This window comes from Bos indicus x Bos taurus, chromosome 7 (genome assembly GCF_003369695.1).
Source record: "Bos indicus x Bos taurus breed Angus x Brahman F1 hybrid chromosome 7, Bos_hybrid_MaternalHap_v2.0, whole genome shotgun sequence".
In the NCBI taxonomy this organism is placed as follows: Eukaryota; Metazoa; Chordata; class Mammalia; order Artiodactyla; family Bovidae; genus Bos; species Bos indicus x Bos taurus.
The window spans coordinates 29,785,017-29,805,677 of record NC_040082.1 but is presented as its reverse complement, the minus strand read 5'-3'; the positions used below and the strand labels follow the sequence as shown (position 1 = coordinate 29,805,677).

The following is a 20,661-nucleotide window of genomic DNA, read 5'->3' as shown; positions in this document are numbered from 1 at the left end:
TCAGTTTTATTGGCCCAGAGTCACATAGATAACGAGTAAGTGACAGAGTTGGAATCTTACTGCGGATTCTCTGACTGGGGACCCATAGCATCCACCATTGTGTTCTGTAGCTTCTTGATGAGGAAGCAGAGATTGTTTGCAAGCTCAGAAGAGGAGTAGATGATATTTCTTCCCATCCAGGGTCACTGTGAATCTGCAGTTGGATCGTGAACCCTTCTTTGACTGCCTCCTGAATTAATGCATTGCTGTTCATTGTAATGCTTTTTTTTAAATTGAAATACTTTAATCATACAGAAATGTATGAAATATAAAAAATGATATGACCTTCACCAATATATCTAACTCTCTGATTTGTTAGGACTTAACTTTGTTATATTTGCTTCTGATCTTTTTTTTTTTTTTAACCAAACATTTTCATTTTGTATAATTTACAGAAAAAACCTCTTTAACAGAAATTCTAAACTTTGATTTTTGTCATATAGATATAACTTGAATTTTAAAAGCTTCCTAACAAAGTACTCTGAACTTCAAATACTTTATTTATGATAAAGATCTTTGGAATCAATAAAGTTTAGGATCATAATTAAAGAATGTTCTCTATTTACAGCTATTTACTTTCAAGGTTCATCAGAGAATAATAAATAACTACTTTAATTTTCTGAAGTGATGGCATTACTGACTTCTTAGTAACCTTGATTTCCTATTTTATGTTTTTTCTCTTCTTCTAGCACAAAAGCTGTGAGCCGCTTTCACTCTCCTTTTATTGTAGAAAATTACAGACATCTGAATCAGCTCCGGGAGCAGCTAGTCCTTGACTGCAGTGCTGAATGGCTTGCTTTTCTAGAGTGAGTTTACAATGAAAAATGTAATCTGACTTTTTGCTATGAGAAATAGACCGGAAAATCTTTCCACCAAAAAGAAAAGTAGAGATTACTGCTTGTGACCTGCCATAAAATAGTTGAGTACATGTGTTCTCTGATTTTATTTTTAATCTATTGAAATGTAAACTCATCTTAGTCTTTGGTAAGAGACCAAATATACTTTTTGTTACTGTACTAACATTTTGTTGCTAAGGATGTTTAGTAGTGTCACTTTGAAATTCCACCTTGGATTTTGTTTACTTTTCTCGTATAAAGCCTTAACATTTTCAGAGTTGGACAAGTTTGGGTTAGTTGTTTTATTGCATTGGCCAAAAAGTTTGTTGTTACAGGAAACAAAGTCTGTACGATGTTACAGGAAAACTCGAACGATCTTTTTGGCCAACCCACTATCTACATTTAATTTTTTTTCTTATATTTTTGCATCCTTTACCTATTTCCCCCTACTTTGTATCTTGAAAAAATTCAAATCTATGGGAAAGTTGAAATGATGATTTCTGTACTCTTTCAGTTCAGTTCAGTCTCTCAGCTGTGTCTGACTCTTTGCGACCCCATGAATGACAGCATGCCAGGCCTTCCTGTCCATCACCAACTCCTGGAGTTCACTCAAACTCACGTCCATCAAGTTGGTGATGCCATCCAGCCATCTCATCCTCTGTCGTCCCCTTCTCCTCCTGCCCCCAATCCCTCCCAGCATCAGAGTCTTTTCCAATGAGTCAGTTCTTCACATGAGGTGGCCAAAGTGTTGGAGTTTCAGCTTCAGCATCAGTCCTTCCAAAGAACACCCAGGACTGATCTCCTTTAGGATGGACTGGTTGGATCTCCTTGCAGTCCAAGGGATTCTCAGAGTCTTCTGCAACACCACAGTTCAAAAGCATCAATTCTTGGGTGCTGAGCTTTCTTTATTGTCCAACTCTCGCATCCATATATGACCACTGGAAAAACCATAGCCTTGTCTAGATGGACCTTTGTTGGCAAAGTAATGTCTCTGCTTTTGAATATGCTATCTAGGTTGGTCATAACTTTTCTTCCAAGGAGTAAGCATCTTTTAATTTCATGGCTGCAGTCACCATCTGCAGTGATTTTGGAGCCCCCCAAAATAAAGTCTGACACTGTTTCCACTGTTTCCCCATCTATTTCCCATGAAGTGATGGGACCAGATGCCATGATCTTCTTTTTCTGGATGTTGAGCTTTAAGTCAACTTTTTCACTGTCCTCTTTCACGTTCATCAAGAGGGTTTTTAGTTCCTCTTCACTTTCTGCCATAAGGGTGGTGTCATCTGCATATCTGAGCTTGTTGATATTTCTCCCAGCAGTCTTGATTCCAGCTTGTGCTTCTTCCAGCCCAGCATTTCTCATGATGTACTCTGCATATAAGTTAAATAAGCAGGGTGACAATATACAGCCTTGATGAACTCCTTTTCCTATTTGGAACCAGTCTGTTGTTCCATGTCCAGTTCTAACTGTTGCTTCCTGACCTGCATATAGGTTTCTGAAGAGACAGGTCAGGTGGTCTGTACTCTTTACCTAGGTTTATTTAAAGTGTTAAGATTTTACTACATTTGTTTTATATCTCCCTCACACTTTTTTTTCTGAAACACTTTAAAGTACGTTTTAGACATTATAACACTTGGCCCCTAAATACTTAAGCGTACATCTTCTAAAAATAAGGACACTTTGCTACCACTGTTATACCTGAGAAACTATAACTGTTGTTGTTCAGTTACCCAGTCGTGTCTGATTCTTTGCAACCCATGGACTGCAGCTACTAAGTTAAATATTAAATTGTCTCAATTCCTCTTCTCCCCATATTTTTATTATTTTTATTTTTTATTGAAATTGATTGATTAACAATTGATTTACAGAGTTATGCCAAACTCTGCTGTATATACCACAGTAACCCAGTTACATACATATAGACGTTCCTTTTTTATATTCTTTTCCATTGTGGTTTATCATAGGATATTGAATACATTTCCCTGTGCTATACACTAGGACCTTGTTGCTATATAATAGTTTGCATCTGCTAATCCTAAACTCCCAGTCCTTCCCTCCCTCAGCCCCCTCCTCCTTGGTAACCACAAGTCTTTTCTCCATGACTGTGATTTCCCCTCCTCCCATATTTAAAAAAACCTTTCACATGTTGCATTTGTCTATTATGTTTCATTAGTATATTTTAATCTAGAATAGCCTTCTATGTTTATATTATGAAATTTAGAGGGGAGGTATCCATGCCATTGTCTCAAAGAATCTCATTCTGGATTTATTAGCAGTCACATGTTCATCGTAATAGTTTTAAGTTGGTGGTGTTCTGATAAATGGTGAATGCCCAGCTCTCTGGAGAGCAGTAGTGTTCGATTTCTGTGGTGTCACTACTCCATCCAGGACTGATTACAAGGTCCGGCTGGCCTGGATTGAAAGGAGATGTGCACACAGTTGACTTTCATGAGTCCATAGAAGCCAGCTCCCGACCACCAGTCACCTAAGCACTTTGTTTATTAGCTCATTTTGTTTCACAAGAGCCCTAAGAGTGAAATATTATTATCATCCCCAATTTGCAAATGAATAAGGTGAGTGACAGAATTAAAGAATAAGTTGCTCACAATGAGACTGTAACCCAGATTCAACCCAGGGTGTCTGGTGGTAGGGCGTGTGCGCTATACTGTCAGGCTGTAGAGCCCACCTATGGTGAATCAATCCATGGGCATCACTGGGAAATCTCTCAGTCTTGCTCTTTAAAAATTTAAACAGTATATTCAGTGTAGTCTTCAGGGAACTTTTTTCCATTTAAAGTAACAACTCTGACAAGTGAAAAAAGAGGAACAAAAAAGATAATATGTGACAGTTTTTAAAAGGTGGTAGGTTGGTAGGATCTCTTGTTGCCCAGAGCAGTTTTGAATTACAGGATCAGAAAGAGATTTCAGTACACTTACCCTGAATCTTTTGAGATTATCTTGACTCTGAGTCTTGAATCTGGGGATAGAAATTTGGTCTACTCACTTCCTTTTCCAACTTACTTTCAATTACCCTTGCTAAGGGTTTTCAGGGCTCTTGAGTTTTTGTTTTCCTGACTTTCCCCTTAGTGATATCACTGAGAACATGAAAAGTGGACTGATGTTTTCCCTTTCAAGCTTCAGGGACTGTATCTAGGGTCCTGGGATGCGGTGAGGTTGTTCGTCTTCCCTGCCTGCATAGTGTATGTGATTTTATAGGTCTGGGTTATGTTCTTTCATGCTTCTAGCGTAGATCTCCCAGGGTAAAGATTTTCGCAGTATCCTGATTCTTTATTCCTTTTTTCCCCTTTATCTATTATCAAATTCCTGTTTGTCTTTTTTCTCTTTGAAACATCTCTTTGATTTGCCCCTTCCTCTCCTGTCCTCTTCTCACACCCCGCCATTCTCACTGTGTCAGCCCTCTGCCTGGGCCCTTCTACCCCATTAACCCAGGAGAATCCTGCTCTCATCATACTGTGGCTTGGCTGGAGTTGGGAGCTGCTGAGAGTAAGCTAACATTAAATAAAACATCACAGAAGAATATGATATGATATATTGCTAAGTAAAGAAAGGATGAAAAGTATTAAAAATGTGATGCCAGTTCTGTATGTGTAAATTCACATACATGCACAGCATACACATTTTTGTATTTTAAAATATTCAATATATGCTGTTATTAATATGCCTATTGACCATATATATATAAATAACTTCAAATATTGACATTAATTCTGGAGGGTGAGATTACTGGAAGTTTAATGTACTTTGTAGATCCATGATATCAAAAGTTTCTGTAATATACATATATTACTTTCAAATAGAAAAATATAAATTTTTTTATCTAAAGAAAGAATATTGGCTGAAATTTAGCTACAACATTTGCAGTTAGACCCCCACTTGAGAATAGCATTGATTGTTAGACATACTATTTATTGAGGTGCCAGATGGTGTGAATATAATGTCATTTCAAAAATGATTAACCTCATTGAACCTGACACCAGAGGATTGAATACCAGCTATACAAGTGTTTTTGTCTCTTACTGAGATACTAACAGTTGTCCATTAGTCACATTACTTTATATTGAAATATTGCAAGAAATCAAGGCTGTAAGAAAGTCTGTGAATGGAACCCTCTCTCAAAAAACAGTGTCTTTTCTTTCATGTTCTAAAAGATGGGCTCTCGATATTGAATAATCTCACTAGAAAAATCTTTAATAATAAGATTATTGAATATTATTCAATTGAATAAAATTACGTCTCATATAGTAGTTCAAGGATTTTAGAAATACATTTGCAAATAGAAAAGAAAATATTCTCCTTTTTAATTAACTTCAAATATTATTGAATCACATCGGATGGTAAACTGTCATAATAACTTTAGAACCCAAGTGTCTTTAATCTTCTTCCCATGGACCCAGCAATACCTTTTGAGATTAAATCACAGTGATTAATTGAAGTTGTTTTTGGTGGCTTAGTGGTAAAGTTGTATGTTGTTATAACGTAAACACAAGTCTATTGGATTGTTGCCTGAATTGTCCATTTTTCAGCGTGTCATTTTTCTAAAATGATCTCTTTGAAATTTGGTCAAGAATAACAAATAGACAAAGACCAAGAAGCCAAGCAAGGCTTTGTAAGAGTTGTGATGGTGACGTTTAAGGTTTATGATAGCTTAAAATTTTTTTTTCACATGCCTTATTTATACAGTTGACATGAGAAGGAACATTGTTGTCCACAGCTAAATAATTTACCTTCTGTTTCCTACCTTTTTTGTTGTTACTAAGCTGAAATGGTACTGACCAAGAGTTAAGTTACTCATTTCAATCCCGGAAGTTAGATCATCAGGGACAGTTATCCTCAACCTAAGGCTGGTGAGTAGTGACAAATTAGTGGCCTGGACAGGACCTGAGAAGGAAGAGTGGGGGTAAGAAAAAATAGGCTGTTTTTAAATTTTTTTACTGTAGTGCCACAGATCTCTTGCCTGGAAAATCCCATGGACGGAGGAGCCTGGTAGGCTGCAGTCCATGGGGTCGCTACGAGTCGGACATGACTGAGCGACTTCACTTTCACTTTTCACTTTCATGCACTGGAGAAGGAAATGGCAACCCACTCCAGTGTTCTTGCCTGGAGAATCCCAGGGATAGGGGAGCCTGGTGGGCTGCCGACTATGGGGTCACACAGAGTCGGACATGACTGAAGTGACTTAGCAGTAGCAGCACAGATATATTGAACACTCAGATCCAGAGAGGCAAGAGCAGAAATATCAAATATGGCTGCTTTCTCGCAAAAGAGAGAGTGCCAGGATAGGAAGACCAGATGGATTAGTAATTAGAATAGGGACAGCATCAGCTGCAGTCCAAGGGGTAGATGAGTGGTCAAATCTAAAACTGAAGCTAGACTAGAAGTGACAGGGCACCCTCAGGAGCGTTATGTCCGTACAGCGCGTGGCATCTTCAAAACTAAGAATCATTTTTAAGGTGGCAACTGAGTGCTCCTGTTTAATGTCAGGGTCCAGTCTCCTTTGTGTTTGGTATTTTGCACAGACTCTTAACGTTGTTAGTGGTAATCATATAGTTCCTTCTGAGTAACTTTAATTTGGGGGAAATTGGTAAATTATATTCATTATGCTCTCCTTGTTTATGAGGTTCTCAATTTGCTGACAAAGGTCCATCTAGTCAAAGCTATGGTTTTTCCAGTAGTCATGTACGGATATGAGAGGTGGACCATAAAGAGAGCTGAGCACTGAAGAATTGATGGTTTTGAACTGTGGTGCTAGAGAAGACTCTTGAGTCCTTTGGACAGCAAGGAGATCAAACCAGTCAATCTTAGAGGAAATCAACCCTGAATATTCATTGGAAGGACTGATGCTGAAGCTGAAGCTCCAATACTTTGGCTGCCTGATGCGAAGAGCTGCCTCATTTGAAAAGGCCTTGATGCTGGGAAAGATTGAGGGCAGAAGAAGGGGTGACAGAGGGTGAGATGGGTGGACAGGAGTTTGAGCAAACTCAGGGAGATAGTGAAAGGACAGGGAAGCCTGGCATGCTGCAGTCCGTGGCACCTTGGGATACAGCTTAGCAACTGAACAACAAGTGCTGTATCTACTTGGACAAAGAAGTTTAAAATATACTGTAAATATACTCTGTAATTCACAAATAGTTACAATTAAAACTGAATATTTAAAATGGTCTAGTATCTGGAAAAGTCACTTACATAGAATATCTTATTTTAATATTAATAAGAAGTCAGAAATTATGGGTTCTAAAAAACCAGTACAATGGTAATAATATTGGAATAACTGATCACATAGTAGCTTAATCTGGATATTCTTTTCTAGTAGGAAGCAGTCTAAAAACCTTTGGATTTAAGAAGCAAACAGATTAAATCTCTTAGTTTCTGAAACCCGCAGTATTAAATAGAGAAATATTTTTTAAGAGATGCATTCAGTAGAATACTCATCTCTTTTGGAGAGGAGCATCTTTAGAAGGTTATAAGGAACTCCTGTGATAAGAGATAATGAAAGTATCTAAGCAAAAAAAGGAAAGGAAAACCCCTACATGTAGCGTATGTTTTTTCTAGAATAAGTCTTTCATTGCAAGTCTTTTAAACTTTTAGATCACCAGCTACCTAATTAGCCAAAGATTTAAAGTGACCTTTTTAAAAACAAGTCTAATATTTAATTTCTATATGAACTATTAATAAGAAAACTGAAGATCACTAAAAAAAGGTACCTTTCTTCTTGCTTACCTTCAAAAATTTATTGTAGTGTCAACTCTATCATTAAATGTTAGATAAATAAATCAGGTGGACCTGATGAGCTCTACCATTGAGACACTTCCAATAAATTTTAGGAGAAGATATTGAAACTGTTATCCTAGTTTGGACAGTGCTATGAAGGATATGTGCAAAGGGAAGCTGGATCCATTTGGGTAGTTCGTGATGTCATTTAAGTTAAATGAAAATAATCTCTACATTAGTGTTAATTAGGTCTGACTTCAGGGTCATGGTCAGATGAAATGTGCAATATGGTATTAATAGTAGACATCTTTGTAAAGAAACTATTTTAAAATATATATATATATTTTTTTTCTTTTTCCAAATAAAGTCTCAATAATCAAGTTATTAAACAGAAAATAGTTCAATGTAATTTCCACCTTTCTTAACTGCTAGCTGTGTGCCTGGTTATTTGTTTATGCTCATCATAGCTACCAAACTGATTACTAATTGTACAGTTTTTATAGATCTAAGAAATCAATTTGCTCACCTTTTTGTTGTTGTTGTTGATTCTGTAGGAATTTCAATGAACATTATCACACCTTGTGTAAAGCAGTCCATCACCTAGCAACGATTGACTGCATTTTGTCCCTGGCCAAGGTCGCTAAGCAAAGAGATTACTGCAGGTAATGTGTTTTGTTTTGTTTTACCTCAGCCCTTTTCAGTGCTTTAGAACAGATAGAATTTTTCAATTAAGTTTAGTGTTCCTTGGTGGCTCAGCTGGTAAAGAATCTGCCTGCAATGTGGGATACCTGGGTTTGATCTCTGGGTTGGGTAGATCCCCTGGAGAAGGGAATGGTATCCACTCCAGTATTCTGACCTGGACAATTCCATGGACTGTATAGTCTGTGGGGTTGCAGAGAGTCAGACCTGACTGAGTGACTTTCACTTTCATTATAAAGTATTAAAATTACTCAAATATGTTGAACTCTTGGTAAAGCTGAATGTCATACGCATATAGCTTGATTTAAAATTAAGAAATTCCTTTCTTGCTCTACCATTGAGTATAATGAAAGCAGATGATGACTATAACTAGAGGGAAATGTTACATATTTCAATTTTTAGGTTTATGTGGGTGACATTTTTTATAGAGGAGCAATCCTTTTCATTTGTTAGCGTTCACTTGAACACTTATGATATGTTTAACTTTGTAATTATAAAAGTCTTATTTAAACATTATCTAAATCAGATATGGGGGAGACTTAAGGTATGATTCATTTTAAGGCAAATTCCACTCAGTTGCTCTCAAATTGCTCTTCCTTAAGACTAAATCTTAAGCTAAAGCTTTGGCTCAGTGCTCTGCCTTCCAGGCCCACTGGGGCACAGGGGTCCTGCTTTCCAGACCTGAGGGGGTAGTAGTCCTGTTCCCATAGCTTTGCTGGGCAAGGGTTGGGCCCCTAGGGCTCCAGGCTGCCCAGTCCCCGCAGTGGTTTGTTCCGTGGCCAAGCTCTGCTTCTGAGGTGTTCTGTGCCTGGGCTCATTCCAGCAACTCCCCTAGGCTGCAATTCTGCATTGGGGGCTTTCTGTGAAGCCCTTTCGGGGACTCTCTGGGGTCTCTTATATAAGAGTACTAGCAGTGTTCTTGCCTGGAGAATCCCAGGGACAGGGGAGCCTGGTGGGCTTCCATCTATGGGGTCACACGGAGTTGGACAAGACTGAAGTGACTTAGCAGCAGCAGCAGCCTATTCCTGAGGGCTCTGCCCTTAAGACCTAATCACCTCCCAGGGTCATAGGTTTGATCACCAGCCTGGTTATTTTAACCACTAACCTTAAACTAAGTTTCATAACCTCTGTGCTCCTCAGTTTCTTCATATTCTTCACAAAATAATACCTACCCCTTAGAAATGTTGTACAAATTAAATGAGATAAAGACTTTATGAAATTTCTAAGGAGAACCAGGCAGATGATAAATACTTAATAAACAGCGATAGTTACTCATTGATGTTTATTCAAAAATCAGAAAGGATTAAGTATTGTAAAATTTTTTTGCCTTTAATAAAAACATCTGAGCTTATGTGTTGTTAGTATCTTTCATACCTGTTATTATTTATTTTTTAAAAATCACTTTTTGTTTTCTATCAGTTCACAGTCTTTTCTGTCTTTTTGAATGTGGTAAGATAATTATCTCAAAGTCTGTGTCTGATGACTCACTCATATGTCTGTAGTCCTTGCGGGTCTCTTTCTATTGACTGTTGTTTCTGTTCATTTTCATGCATGCATCTCTTTGAATGCCTGCTTATTTTGATTATCTTCTGCGCATTATATTTGCAAAATCATTTGTAGAAATAATTTGATGTATATTTCTCCGAAAGGGTCACATCTCAACACACTAATGTTGTTCTGGCATCACTTAGTCCACATCAGAGCTTGAGAAGGTTCAGAAATTCAAAGGATTAAAGATTCAAAAGTTCAAAGATTCAAAGCCTACAGTTCTCACTTCAGATCCAGTCTTCTGCCTGGTGTGCAGTCTTTTGGTGTCTCAATCTAGATTAAAGCTGTTCATCGTGCTCAGCATCCCCTCAGAAAGCAGCAGAAATCAGCAAACACCCTCCCTGGCCCTCTATCCTCTGTCCTACCCCAGCTCCAATTCCTTGTTGTCTTGTTAGTTGTCAGGTGGCTTCAAGTAGTATACTTCAAGTAAAGTACAGGTTTTCTATACTTTATCCAGCCTTTTATTTGTCCTCAGTAGGATTGTTCTAAACCACGTCTTCTGTCAGTAAAACAGTTTCAGGAAATGTCACATGCTAAAATACTTTCCAAATTGACTACTATATATTTTATAGTAAGAAAATTTCACCTGAAAAATTTTAAATGAAAATTGTGCCATCATCTTTAAGTAATACAATCAGTCTCTCTCTTTTTTATTTTTTTGGCAGCCATAAAATTGAGTGTAAATAGCCATGAAATAGGAAGTTTTTTTCTAAAATGCATTTAAAACTAGTATCTAAATAATCTGAAGTTTATGCTCTTTTCCCTTAGATTTCCAGCTTGTTTAAAGATTTTTAGGCATTTGAGTTATTGCAGTTAGTTCAAATTGATCGTTGGCTTCATAATTACAGTCGTCTTTCTAAATGTTATTAGGACATTTTATTCACTATATTCTAAATCGTTATACGGAAGTTCTTATTCTAGGTCTTTCTATCCAATTTGTATTCTGGACATTGTACATTTTTACTAATATAGGCTGTTGTTCTGTTTCTCTGGCTCATTTAAAGGAGAATGATGCAGTTTTAAAAATATAAAATAGGTGAATTTGTTTAAGTTTAGTGTTTCGTTCTTTTCAGGCAGCATCCAGATTTTCTCAGTTCTTTCTCTTCAGTGCCACTAAATGCTATCAACATTTCATATCTTTCTGCTATCACTGTCCCATCCTAATAAATCTTCTCAGGTCTCTGAATAATCATTCGCTTCATACTGTACCAGGAAGTGTTTTCTCATTATGTAGTTTTGAAAGCAACAGAGTAAGTCATTGTAGATTTTAGAGCAGAACAAACCACTCAGATTTTTGTTTTAAAGTGAAAACCTTTCTGGGAAGTCAGATCAGTGTCATGAATATGATATGTTGATTTCACTTGGCAGAGCACTTAGAATTTTAAAACTGATATAACTTATAGTTGGTACCATCTTTTTTTCTTTACGGTATATTTGTAACCTATATAGATAAAAATTCTGTTTTAAAATTATACTCTAAAATTTAAAAAGTGTCATTTTCTTGTAACTTTAAATGTCCCTTTTCAAAAGGTGATTTCAAATTGTTTACTTGGAAGATACTTTAGTAACTTTCTTTTAGAGATGTGAGTGTATACTCTCGGGGTTTTGTTAGTCGGATATATTTAAGAAGAATTCAAGCATTCAGGAAAGTATTATTTCTTGGTGTTATGAGTACGTTCAGAAATGTGCTTATATGTGAAAGGTCTGAGTCTAAAAACTCGAGATCACTGATAGGATATTAAGATGAAAAAGAAAAGGGGTCAAGAAATTGATGAAGAGACATCAACCTGATGAAGCAGTGAGTGCATATTTAGACAATGAGATCACACTGTTAAAATTAGAAAGTTTGATAATACCGAATTTACTAATAGGTAAGGGTATGTTTTGGCCTTGGAGTGCAAAATGAAGCAGGGCAAAGACTAATAGAATTTTGCCAAGAAAACACACTGGACATAGCAGACACCCTCTTCCAACAACACAAGACTCTACACCTGAACATCACCAGATGGTCAGTAGTGAAATCAGATTGGAGAAGCTCTCATACAGTCAGCAAAACAAGACTGAGAGCTGACTGTGGCTCAGATCATGAACGCCTTATTGCAAAGTTCAAACTTAAATTGAAGAAAGCAGGGACCACTCAGGTATGACCTAAATCAGATCCCTTATGATTATACAGTGGAAGTGACAAATAGATTCAAGGGATTGGATCTGATGGAGTGCCTGAAGAACTATGGATGGAGGTTCATGACATTGTACAGGAGGTAGTGATCAAGACCATCTCCAAGAAAAGAAATGCAAAAAGGCAAAATGGTTGTCTGAGGAGGCCTTAGAAATAGCTGAGAAAAGAAGAGAAGCTAAGGGCAAAGGAGAAAAGGAAAGATTTACCCATTTGAATGCAGAGTTCCAAAGAATAGTAAGGAGAAATAAGAAAGCCTTCCTCAGTGATTAGTGTAAAGAAATAGAGGAAAACAATAGAATAGAGGAATAGAGGAAATAGAATAGAGGAAAAGACTAGAGATCTCTTCAAGAAAATTAGAGATACCAAGGGGATATTTCATGCAAAGATGGGCACAGTAAAGGACAGAAATGGTATGGACCTAACAGAAGCAGAAGATATAAAGAAGAGGTGGCAAGAATACACAGAAGAACTATACAAAAAAGATCTTCATGACTCGGATATCACGATGGTATGATCACTCACCTAGAGCCAGACATCCTGGAATGCCAAGTCAAGCAGGCCTTAGAAACATCACTATGAACAAAGCAAGTGGAATTGATGGAATTCCAGTTGAGCTATTTCAAATCCTAGAAGATGATGCTGTGAAAGAGCTGCACTCAATGTGCCAGCAAACTTGGAAAACTCAGCAGAGACCACAGGACTGGAAAAGGTCAGTTTTCATTCCAATCCCAAAGAAAGGCAATGCCAAAGAATGCTCAAACTACCGCACAATTGCACTCATCTCACAGACTAGTAATGCTCAAAATTCTCCAAGCCAGGCTTCAGCAGTACATGAACTGTGAACTTCCAGATGTTCAAGCTGTGTTTAGAAAAGGCAGAGGAACAATCACATTGCCACATTGGATCATCAAAAAAGCAAGAGAGTTCCAGAGAAACATCTACTTCTGCTTTATTGACTATGCCAAAGCCTTTGTGTAGATCACAACAAACTGTAGACAATTCTGAAAGAGATGGGAATACCAGACCACCTGACCTGCTTCTTGAGAAAAATCTGTTTGCAGGTCAAGAAGCAACAGTTAGAACTCGACATGGAACAACAGATTGGTTCCAAATCGGGAAAGGAGTACGTCAAGGCTGTATGTTGTCACCCTGCTTATTTAACTTCTATGCAGAGTACATTATGTAAAATGCCGGGCTGGATGAAGCACAAGCTGGAATCAAGATTGCGGGGAAAAATATCAATAACCTCAGATACGCAGATGACACCACCCTTATGGCAGAAAGCAAAGAAGAGCTAAAGAGCCTCTTGATGAAAGTGAAAGAGTAGAGTGAACAAGTTGGCTTAAAGCTCAACATTCAGAAAACTAAGATCACGGCATCTGGCCCCATCACTTCATGGCAAATAGATGGAGAAACAGTGGAAGCAGTGACAGAATTTATTTTTGGGGGCTCCAAAATCACTGCAGATGGTGACTGCAGCCATGAAATTAAAAGACAGTTGCTCCTTGGAAGAAAAGTTATGACCAACCTAGATAGCATATTAAAAAGCAGAGACATTACTTTGCCAATAAAGGTCTGTCTAGTCAAATGTATGGTTTTTCCAGTAGTCATATATGTGTGAGACACATATAGTCCAACTATATGTGGACTATAGTGAGAGTTGGACTGTAAAGAAAGCTGAGTACTGAAGAACTGATGCTTTTGAACTGTGGTGTTGGAGAAGACTCTTGAGAGTGCCTTGGACTGTAGGGAAATCCAGCCAGTCCATTCTCAAGGAAATCAGTCCTGAATATTCATTGTAAGGACTGATGTTGAAGCCGAAACTCCAATACTGGGGCCACCTGATATGAAGAACTGAGTCATTAGAAAAGACCCTGATGCTGGGAAAAACTGAAGGTAGGAGGAGAAGGGGATGACAGAGGATGAGATGGTTGAATGGCATCACTGAGTTAACGGGCCTGAGTTTTAATTAAAAGCCATTTTAATTTTAACATGCATTTAAAAATATGCATGTCCCATGATTTGGAAATTCCACTTCAAGCATTTCCTCTGGCTTAGAGAAACACTTGAAAATATTTACGTGAATGTGTATATATGGTTGTTCATTGGAGTATTGTTTATAACATTGAAAGTCTAGACAGTCTGAATGTTCAGTAGTGGAGATAGCTAACTTGCTGTTCAGCAGCTTTGAAAGAATGCCTCCAAGGAATAATCCTTCATCTTCAGTATTCCATACCATCAGGGTTTACTGGACCTATTTTCAGCTTTGGAGTTTTTTAAAGGTTTTATAAAGAACAAAGAGAAAATTTACTTTTTTTTTAAAAGGAGAATAAAATGTATTCAGTCTTATATTCACCAGATGGGCCCATTGGACCCTTTTATAAATCTAAAATGCATTTTGAGATCTTTAATAATGTTTATCTTGCTTTTGTCTGGAGTGCCTTACTATCTCATCATGATAGGAATCATTTCATCACTGTTTATCAGTATTTCCCAGCAGGCTGTAAAAATCTAAAATAAGAAGGAAGCGGGAAATACAGAAATGAGATGGAAGTCACTGTCGTATCATTCTTCATTTTTCTCATTGTGTTCGCCAGTCACATCATCTTTCAAGAAGAGATTAAAGTAGACTGGCGATGCCACGGTTGTAGTTTGTTTCTGACTTTAAGTGAATACAGTTGAGAATTCAGAATTTTTCTTTTCCCTCATAATAGCAAAAAGAAAAAAACTGACAGAAGACATTTCATTTCATTATTAGATTATTCTAAAGATGGATGTGAACAGAAGGATAGCAGTGCTCTATATACTAATGATAGTAGTGAAATTTCTTGTATAAAACAAAATCTCAGATTATGAGTGTGCAAATAATATGTCTTAGGTGTGTGTGAATAATATATTTGTGAGGGCAAAGTGAAATGGAGTATTCTTATCCAGTGTGTTATTCCAAAAGATGCATCCATCATGCAGTACTTAGTGACAAGAATTGGAACCAACGTGATTTGCTAAAAACACATACGTGAGTAGTCTTTTATGATATTTGTGCCCTGAAATTTACTTGATACTGTTTGCTTGGGGATAGATGCTGAAGCAGGAGAGTGAAAGAAAATAGATGATATAAAATAAAAGTACTCATTTGACTGATTATTCGAATTGTCTTTATAAATGTAGGTATGAAAATGTTTTGTAATTATGAAGCAAAGAAGATAGCTATCTTCTCTTTATGAAAATTATAAGCTTTAAAAGATTTCAAAAAGTTCTTCAAACATTGCATTTTCGTCGCAAGTGGGAGAAGAACCAGAAATAAGGATAAGCTAGAACCTATTAGAACTGTATTGAACTTTAGAATTAGTGTTTATAAGTGAACATCGTCCGTGTGCCTGCATGACAGCTGATGCACACTTAGATTCATAGTGTGTTGCCCTTTCCAGGTGGATATGCCTGTTATTTAGTCACTAAGTTGTGTCTAACTCTTCTGCAACTGCATGGATTGTAGCTGCCAGGTTCCTCTGTCCGTGGGATTTCCCATGCAAGAGTACTGGAATGGGGTTGCCATTTCCTTGTCCAGGGGATCTTCCTGAGCCAGGGTTTGAACCTGGGTCTCCTGCATTGGCAGGTGGATTCTTTACCACTGAGCCACCAGGGAGGCCCTATATGTGCTTTAAAAACCTGGAAAATATGGAATAAAAATTTGAAATTTGCTGTTTGGATTCTTACTAGTTGTCATGCCTTTTTCCTCTCACTATTATTGTTTTTCTCAATTCTACATCGTACTTATAAAACGACTTAGAAAGATTTAAAGACATAAAATGACAGAGTCCATTGGACCCACATGGTAAATGGTGAAGTCTACCTTTTATAGGTATCAAGGCATATTAAGGGGGGGAAAGTAGTTGTGGAATGATGAATTACAGTATGATTCTTGGTTTTTGTTGTTGTTGTTTGTTTATTTTTAAAGAAGAAATCAGAAAGCAATACAATGAGTTTATGGAAACTTAAATGCATAGAAGAACGTTGGGAAAGGTAGACACCAAACTGGAAAAGGTAGACGCCAAACTGCTCCCAGTGGTAACCTCTGGGGAGGAAACTGAGAGAAGGCTGGTGCTCAGAGAGCTTGGATAAACTGATGAAGCTATCAGTAAAAGCAGAAATAGAAAACCTTAAAAAAAAACAAGGCAGATAAACATTTTTTATATCAAAAAAACTAAAAGATATTAAAGACCATAGAAAGATGTTTTAATTAAACAGAATGTGAAAATTTTAGGTCATTCTGTCCCCAAGTCCAACATACAATTTATATTAATGTAATAATCTAGAAATAATTTTGCATGATTTTTAAAATTTTGTTTATTGCTAAAAATATTTTAAGTAGCAATAATCAGAACTGTATTTTTTTTTGATGAATATATCTTAGAGAGTAGTAGAAAAAGAAAAAAAGGATCTTATAAGGGAGATCTTAGTTACAGAGCCATCATAAGACTCTTCTAAAGTTTGTGCTTCAGAGCACTGTAATTATAGTTGTCTTTCCAATTCTGATTCTACAGTTGAGTTTAAACTTTTATACTCAGCCTTGTCCTGAGCATATGTTCTTAAAGTCCATGTTTAAGGTTTGGTTGTGTGTCTGACAGACTGTCCATAAAAATCTTCATGCTTTTTGAGATTTTTTTAAAAGTCTCTTTCCTTGCTTTGTCAATTGAAATATGTCTCTTCTCGCAGACCAACTCTACAAGAAGAAAGGAAAATCCTAATAAAAAATGGCCGGCACCCTGTGATTGATGTGCTGCTGGGAGAGCAGGACCAGTTTGTTCCCAATAGTACAGATTTGTCAGTAAGTACCACATCATGACAAAAAAAGGATGAAGATGATAACATTGATCTCGAACTTTTAAATACCATACGATGTTTTAAAAAATTTACCCAAGTTTTGCCTTTGGCTTTAAGTCAACTAATCCATGGCTATAGTTTTATACTCAACACCAAATATGGAGTCAGTGCTATTTCCAATTATCCATACAGGGAACAATTTAGCAACTAAAAGATTAGCCTTAATTAGCTGGTAACCCAGAGCAAAAATATTTTATATTTTTAAATGCCCACAGGTGCTAATGGAGAGGAATCACACGATGGTTTTGCAAATTCCTGTTGGTGTATAGTATAGGCTTTGTCTTGTGGTCTGTTTTCAGATGTTTTGTGAAAGGATCACAGATGCTTCAGGTGATTTCAGTGATAAGAATTTTTATCATTAAAAAAAAGAATTTTTGTCATAAGGACTAGGGTTCTCTTATAGAACATTAATGATTTACAGTATTTATTCATCTAACACGTACTTACTGAGTACCTATTTAGCACCAGGTAGTGAAACAGAGTTTTAGGACAGACAGTGGAAAGCAAGACAGGAGTACGCCGGCCTGCAGAGAGCTTGTGGTCTAGCAGGGAAGATAGATTACTCTAACGTGGCTAGGTCAGGCCAGGATTCAGGAGACCAGGGTCATAGAGCATGTAGCAGACTGACGTAACCCAGAGTTAGAGAGAGTGTTTGGGAAGGTTTCCCAGGGACAAGATACTGACTGAAGAGAGAGTGAGTCAGTGCACACCAGGGAAGTGGAGACGAGTATTCCAGGGCAGGAGTCAGGGTGATAGAGTCTGGGGGTGAAGCAGCACTGGTGGGTTCAGGGAACTGAAAGATGTTGCGTAAGGTTGGGGCATAGAATATAAAGAAAAAAGTGTTAGAAATAAGGAAGAGGCCAATTTGTTTAAAGGCGTATTAAGGAGTTTAAAGGTTTTTTTTGTTGTTGTTGTTTTTCCTAAAGAATTGAGAATGCTAAGAAAAGAGTGTTTAAACCTCTTTTAAACAGAAAGCAGAAAAAAGTAAACTTGTGTTTGTGTGTTTGTTACACCGAGTTACATTGTCCATGATAAACCGAGCCATGCACTAATTCAGGTGATAAGGGTAATTTTACTCAGTAGTATTGTTGCATAGGAAAGAGAGTCTAGCTTGAACTGAGTATAGTTTGTGCAGAGATGTTTTTGTTTGTTCAGTCACTAACTCGTGTCCGACTCTTTGCCGCCCCACGGACTGTAGCACACCAGGCTCCTCTGTCCTCCACTATGTCCCAGAGTTTGCTCAAATTCATGTCCATTGAGTCAGTGTTGCCATCTAACCATCTCATCCTCTGCCGCCCTTTCAGAGATGACTAGGTGTCTTAAAGTAAGAATGAGCAAGTAGGGAGGAGGGCTGGGCATGGGCGGGTTCAAGGAAGTGGAAATAGAAAAATTGAGAAAAGGGGTTGGTTAATATGAAACCCTTCTGGGTTTCATAACTGGCAACTGTTGCTGATCCCCTTCCATGGGGACTGAGAAGAACAGTGAGAGTTATCTCCATGGATGTTTGCATTTCAAAGAGAGGCTCCACACACATTTTTAAGTGGTGGAAGACTTACCTCTTAAAGGAGTTAGAGAAAGGATTTATAACCACAAGATTTCTGAAGTAATTGCTCAAAAAGTAGGTAGGTTTGATGTCTATCTTTCACTAGGTTTTGGCTGGAACAAATACAAATTCTTTCCTGGCATTGTGTGCTTTTGTAAGCAGGGACTTTAATGGGGACTGGGATCATCCCAAGATTGTGGCCTTGAGCTGTTAAATAGAAACTATATGCTGGCTTTTGTTCTGGTCTCTTAGTGGGGAGGGAATGAAATCATTTGTGCTGAGAGGGTTGCAGCTGTTATAGGCCAAGGTTGGGACCAAGTGGGCTCAGAGGAGCCTGACTAGCATTTGATCAAGGAGGGAGTCTCTGTCAACACAGTGAAATTATCTGGTGATTAGATGAAAGAATTAACATGGAAGGAGTCACTAAGTGAGGGAGGTTGTATCGGAAAATTAGGTTCATGACTTCCAGATTCCAGAGGCAGTGTGCTGGGTGACAGAAAGATCCTAGGGATGGCCATGGAAGGTGAGCAGAAGTGGAGGAGGTCTTTGCCCAAGGATGGACATGGAAGGTGAGCAGAAGTGGAGGAGGCCTTTGGAGATGAGTAGATTGAGGAACAGCTTTTGAGAAAAAGGCATCCATAGGCGTGTTGAAATTGTCCAAACAACTTAATTTGTAGTGGAATGCGAAGGTGGTCCAGCTGTCAGAGATTCCACAAGATGGAGACTTGATGAGCTGGAGGTACATGTAGATGCCTGTGGTGCAGACAAGTAGAGATGGTAAGGCCCTAAAGAAACAGATATGGGAGAACCTTTGAACCCTGAGATACAAAAAGCTCATCCTTGAAATGAGAGAACCGCAGGGGAGTAACAGCCAGCTTTCAGCTCAAGTCAATGTGTGAAGGAAATGTTAAGCAAGGAGGTTAGAAACATAGAAGTCTTGGGGAATTTTTCAGAGGACAGTGAGAAAATTGAAATGTAGGGAATCAGTTGGAAATTGGGTCACACAAAGGAAACCCAGGAGGGCAAGGCAGTTGGGAATATCACAGAATATTCCATCTTGGGCCGTGAGCAAGGGTGACAAAGATGTGAGCCTGCTAAATTTGATTGACACAAGGGTGGGGCAAGTAAAAGGAAATACTTTGAGTTATATCTAGTTTCATAATACATTTTTGATATTGCTGACAGAAAAAAATGCACAGCATGAGAGCTGTGCATTAAGTTTTATGTGGGGCAGAATGAGGACTGTAGCCCAGGAGGTAGCGTTTCAGATAGCCATGCTCCAGAGACATGGGCGGAAGGCCATTGTTACGTATGATTTTAGGGAAGTGGGGTACGTGCAGCTAAGCACACATTTTGGCAGATGCTTACTGCTAGTCACAAGGAGCAGATGTCACTTTAGTGCTTTTCTAGATATGAGGAGATGCAACAATTGGGCTCAAAATCTTCTCCGGCAAATAAGCTAACTATCCAAAGACCTGGTCTGCCAGTTTTTCCCAAAGCCCAGAGTGCCTGATTCCTGATCTCCACCCTGAACTCCTTTCAGGGTGTGTTGGAGAACAGTGGCTGCAGCGGTTCATGACTTAGTCCTTATAGAGGCAGATGGAAGGTGGCAATTTTTAGCTGGCAGTATCATACAAAAACTTGGAGTAGTACATAACTAGATCTCTGATGTCTGTAAACATGTTTATTCTCCTTAGAGAATTTGTGAGTTGCTTAATTTATCAAACCAAGTTAACAGGCACTCATGTATTTATTGTCTTTCACAGGAAGTCTCTGTGAATGTAAGAATTCCTTTTTCAGTGTCCATACTAGTAAGGTATAGCTTTTCTTGAGAAAATAATACAGCTGTTCCACTTAGTTCCTTGGTTTACTTATAAATCACTTGAAATATCATATCCTATTATTATGTCCCTAAACACCCGTCAACTTGATCTCAAGTATGTTATTCTTGACACTGAATTTTTATTTCCTTTTCATTCCCCTCCTTTCTTTTAAGTAATGTATTACACTATTTAAAACAGCAAAATTTGAGAAACTAAATTAGCCTAATGACAGGGATGTTTTAAAGAAACGTTGAACTCTTGTATTTAAATTTTTACAAAATAAATGGAGCGATTTATTCCAGCAAGCACTTCAGAATATTCCAGAATATTCATTTCTTTTACATATGCTTTTTCTAACTTGAGTAGGAGTTGATATAGAACTGTT

The 20,661-nt window shown here is 37.8% G+C and overlaps 1 protein-coding gene across 3 annotated transcripts in view; it reads left to right on the top strand.

Moving 5' to 3' along the window:
• MSH3 (mutS homolog 3) overlaps positions 1-20,661 on the top strand; it is a 182,661-nt gene that overhangs the window by 103,492 nt on the left and 58,508 nt on the right. For all 3 annotated transcript variants that reach the window (XM_027545706.1, XM_027545705.1, XM_027545707.1), the window contains exons 17-19: positions 729-845; positions 8,158-8,265; positions 16,743-16,854. In XM_027545706.1, the coding sequence (XP_027401507.1) occupies positions 729-845; positions 8,158-8,265; positions 16,743-16,854 (337 nt within the window). The remainder of the gene's footprint in view (positions 1-728; positions 846-8,157; positions 8,266-16,742; positions 16,855-20,661) is intronic.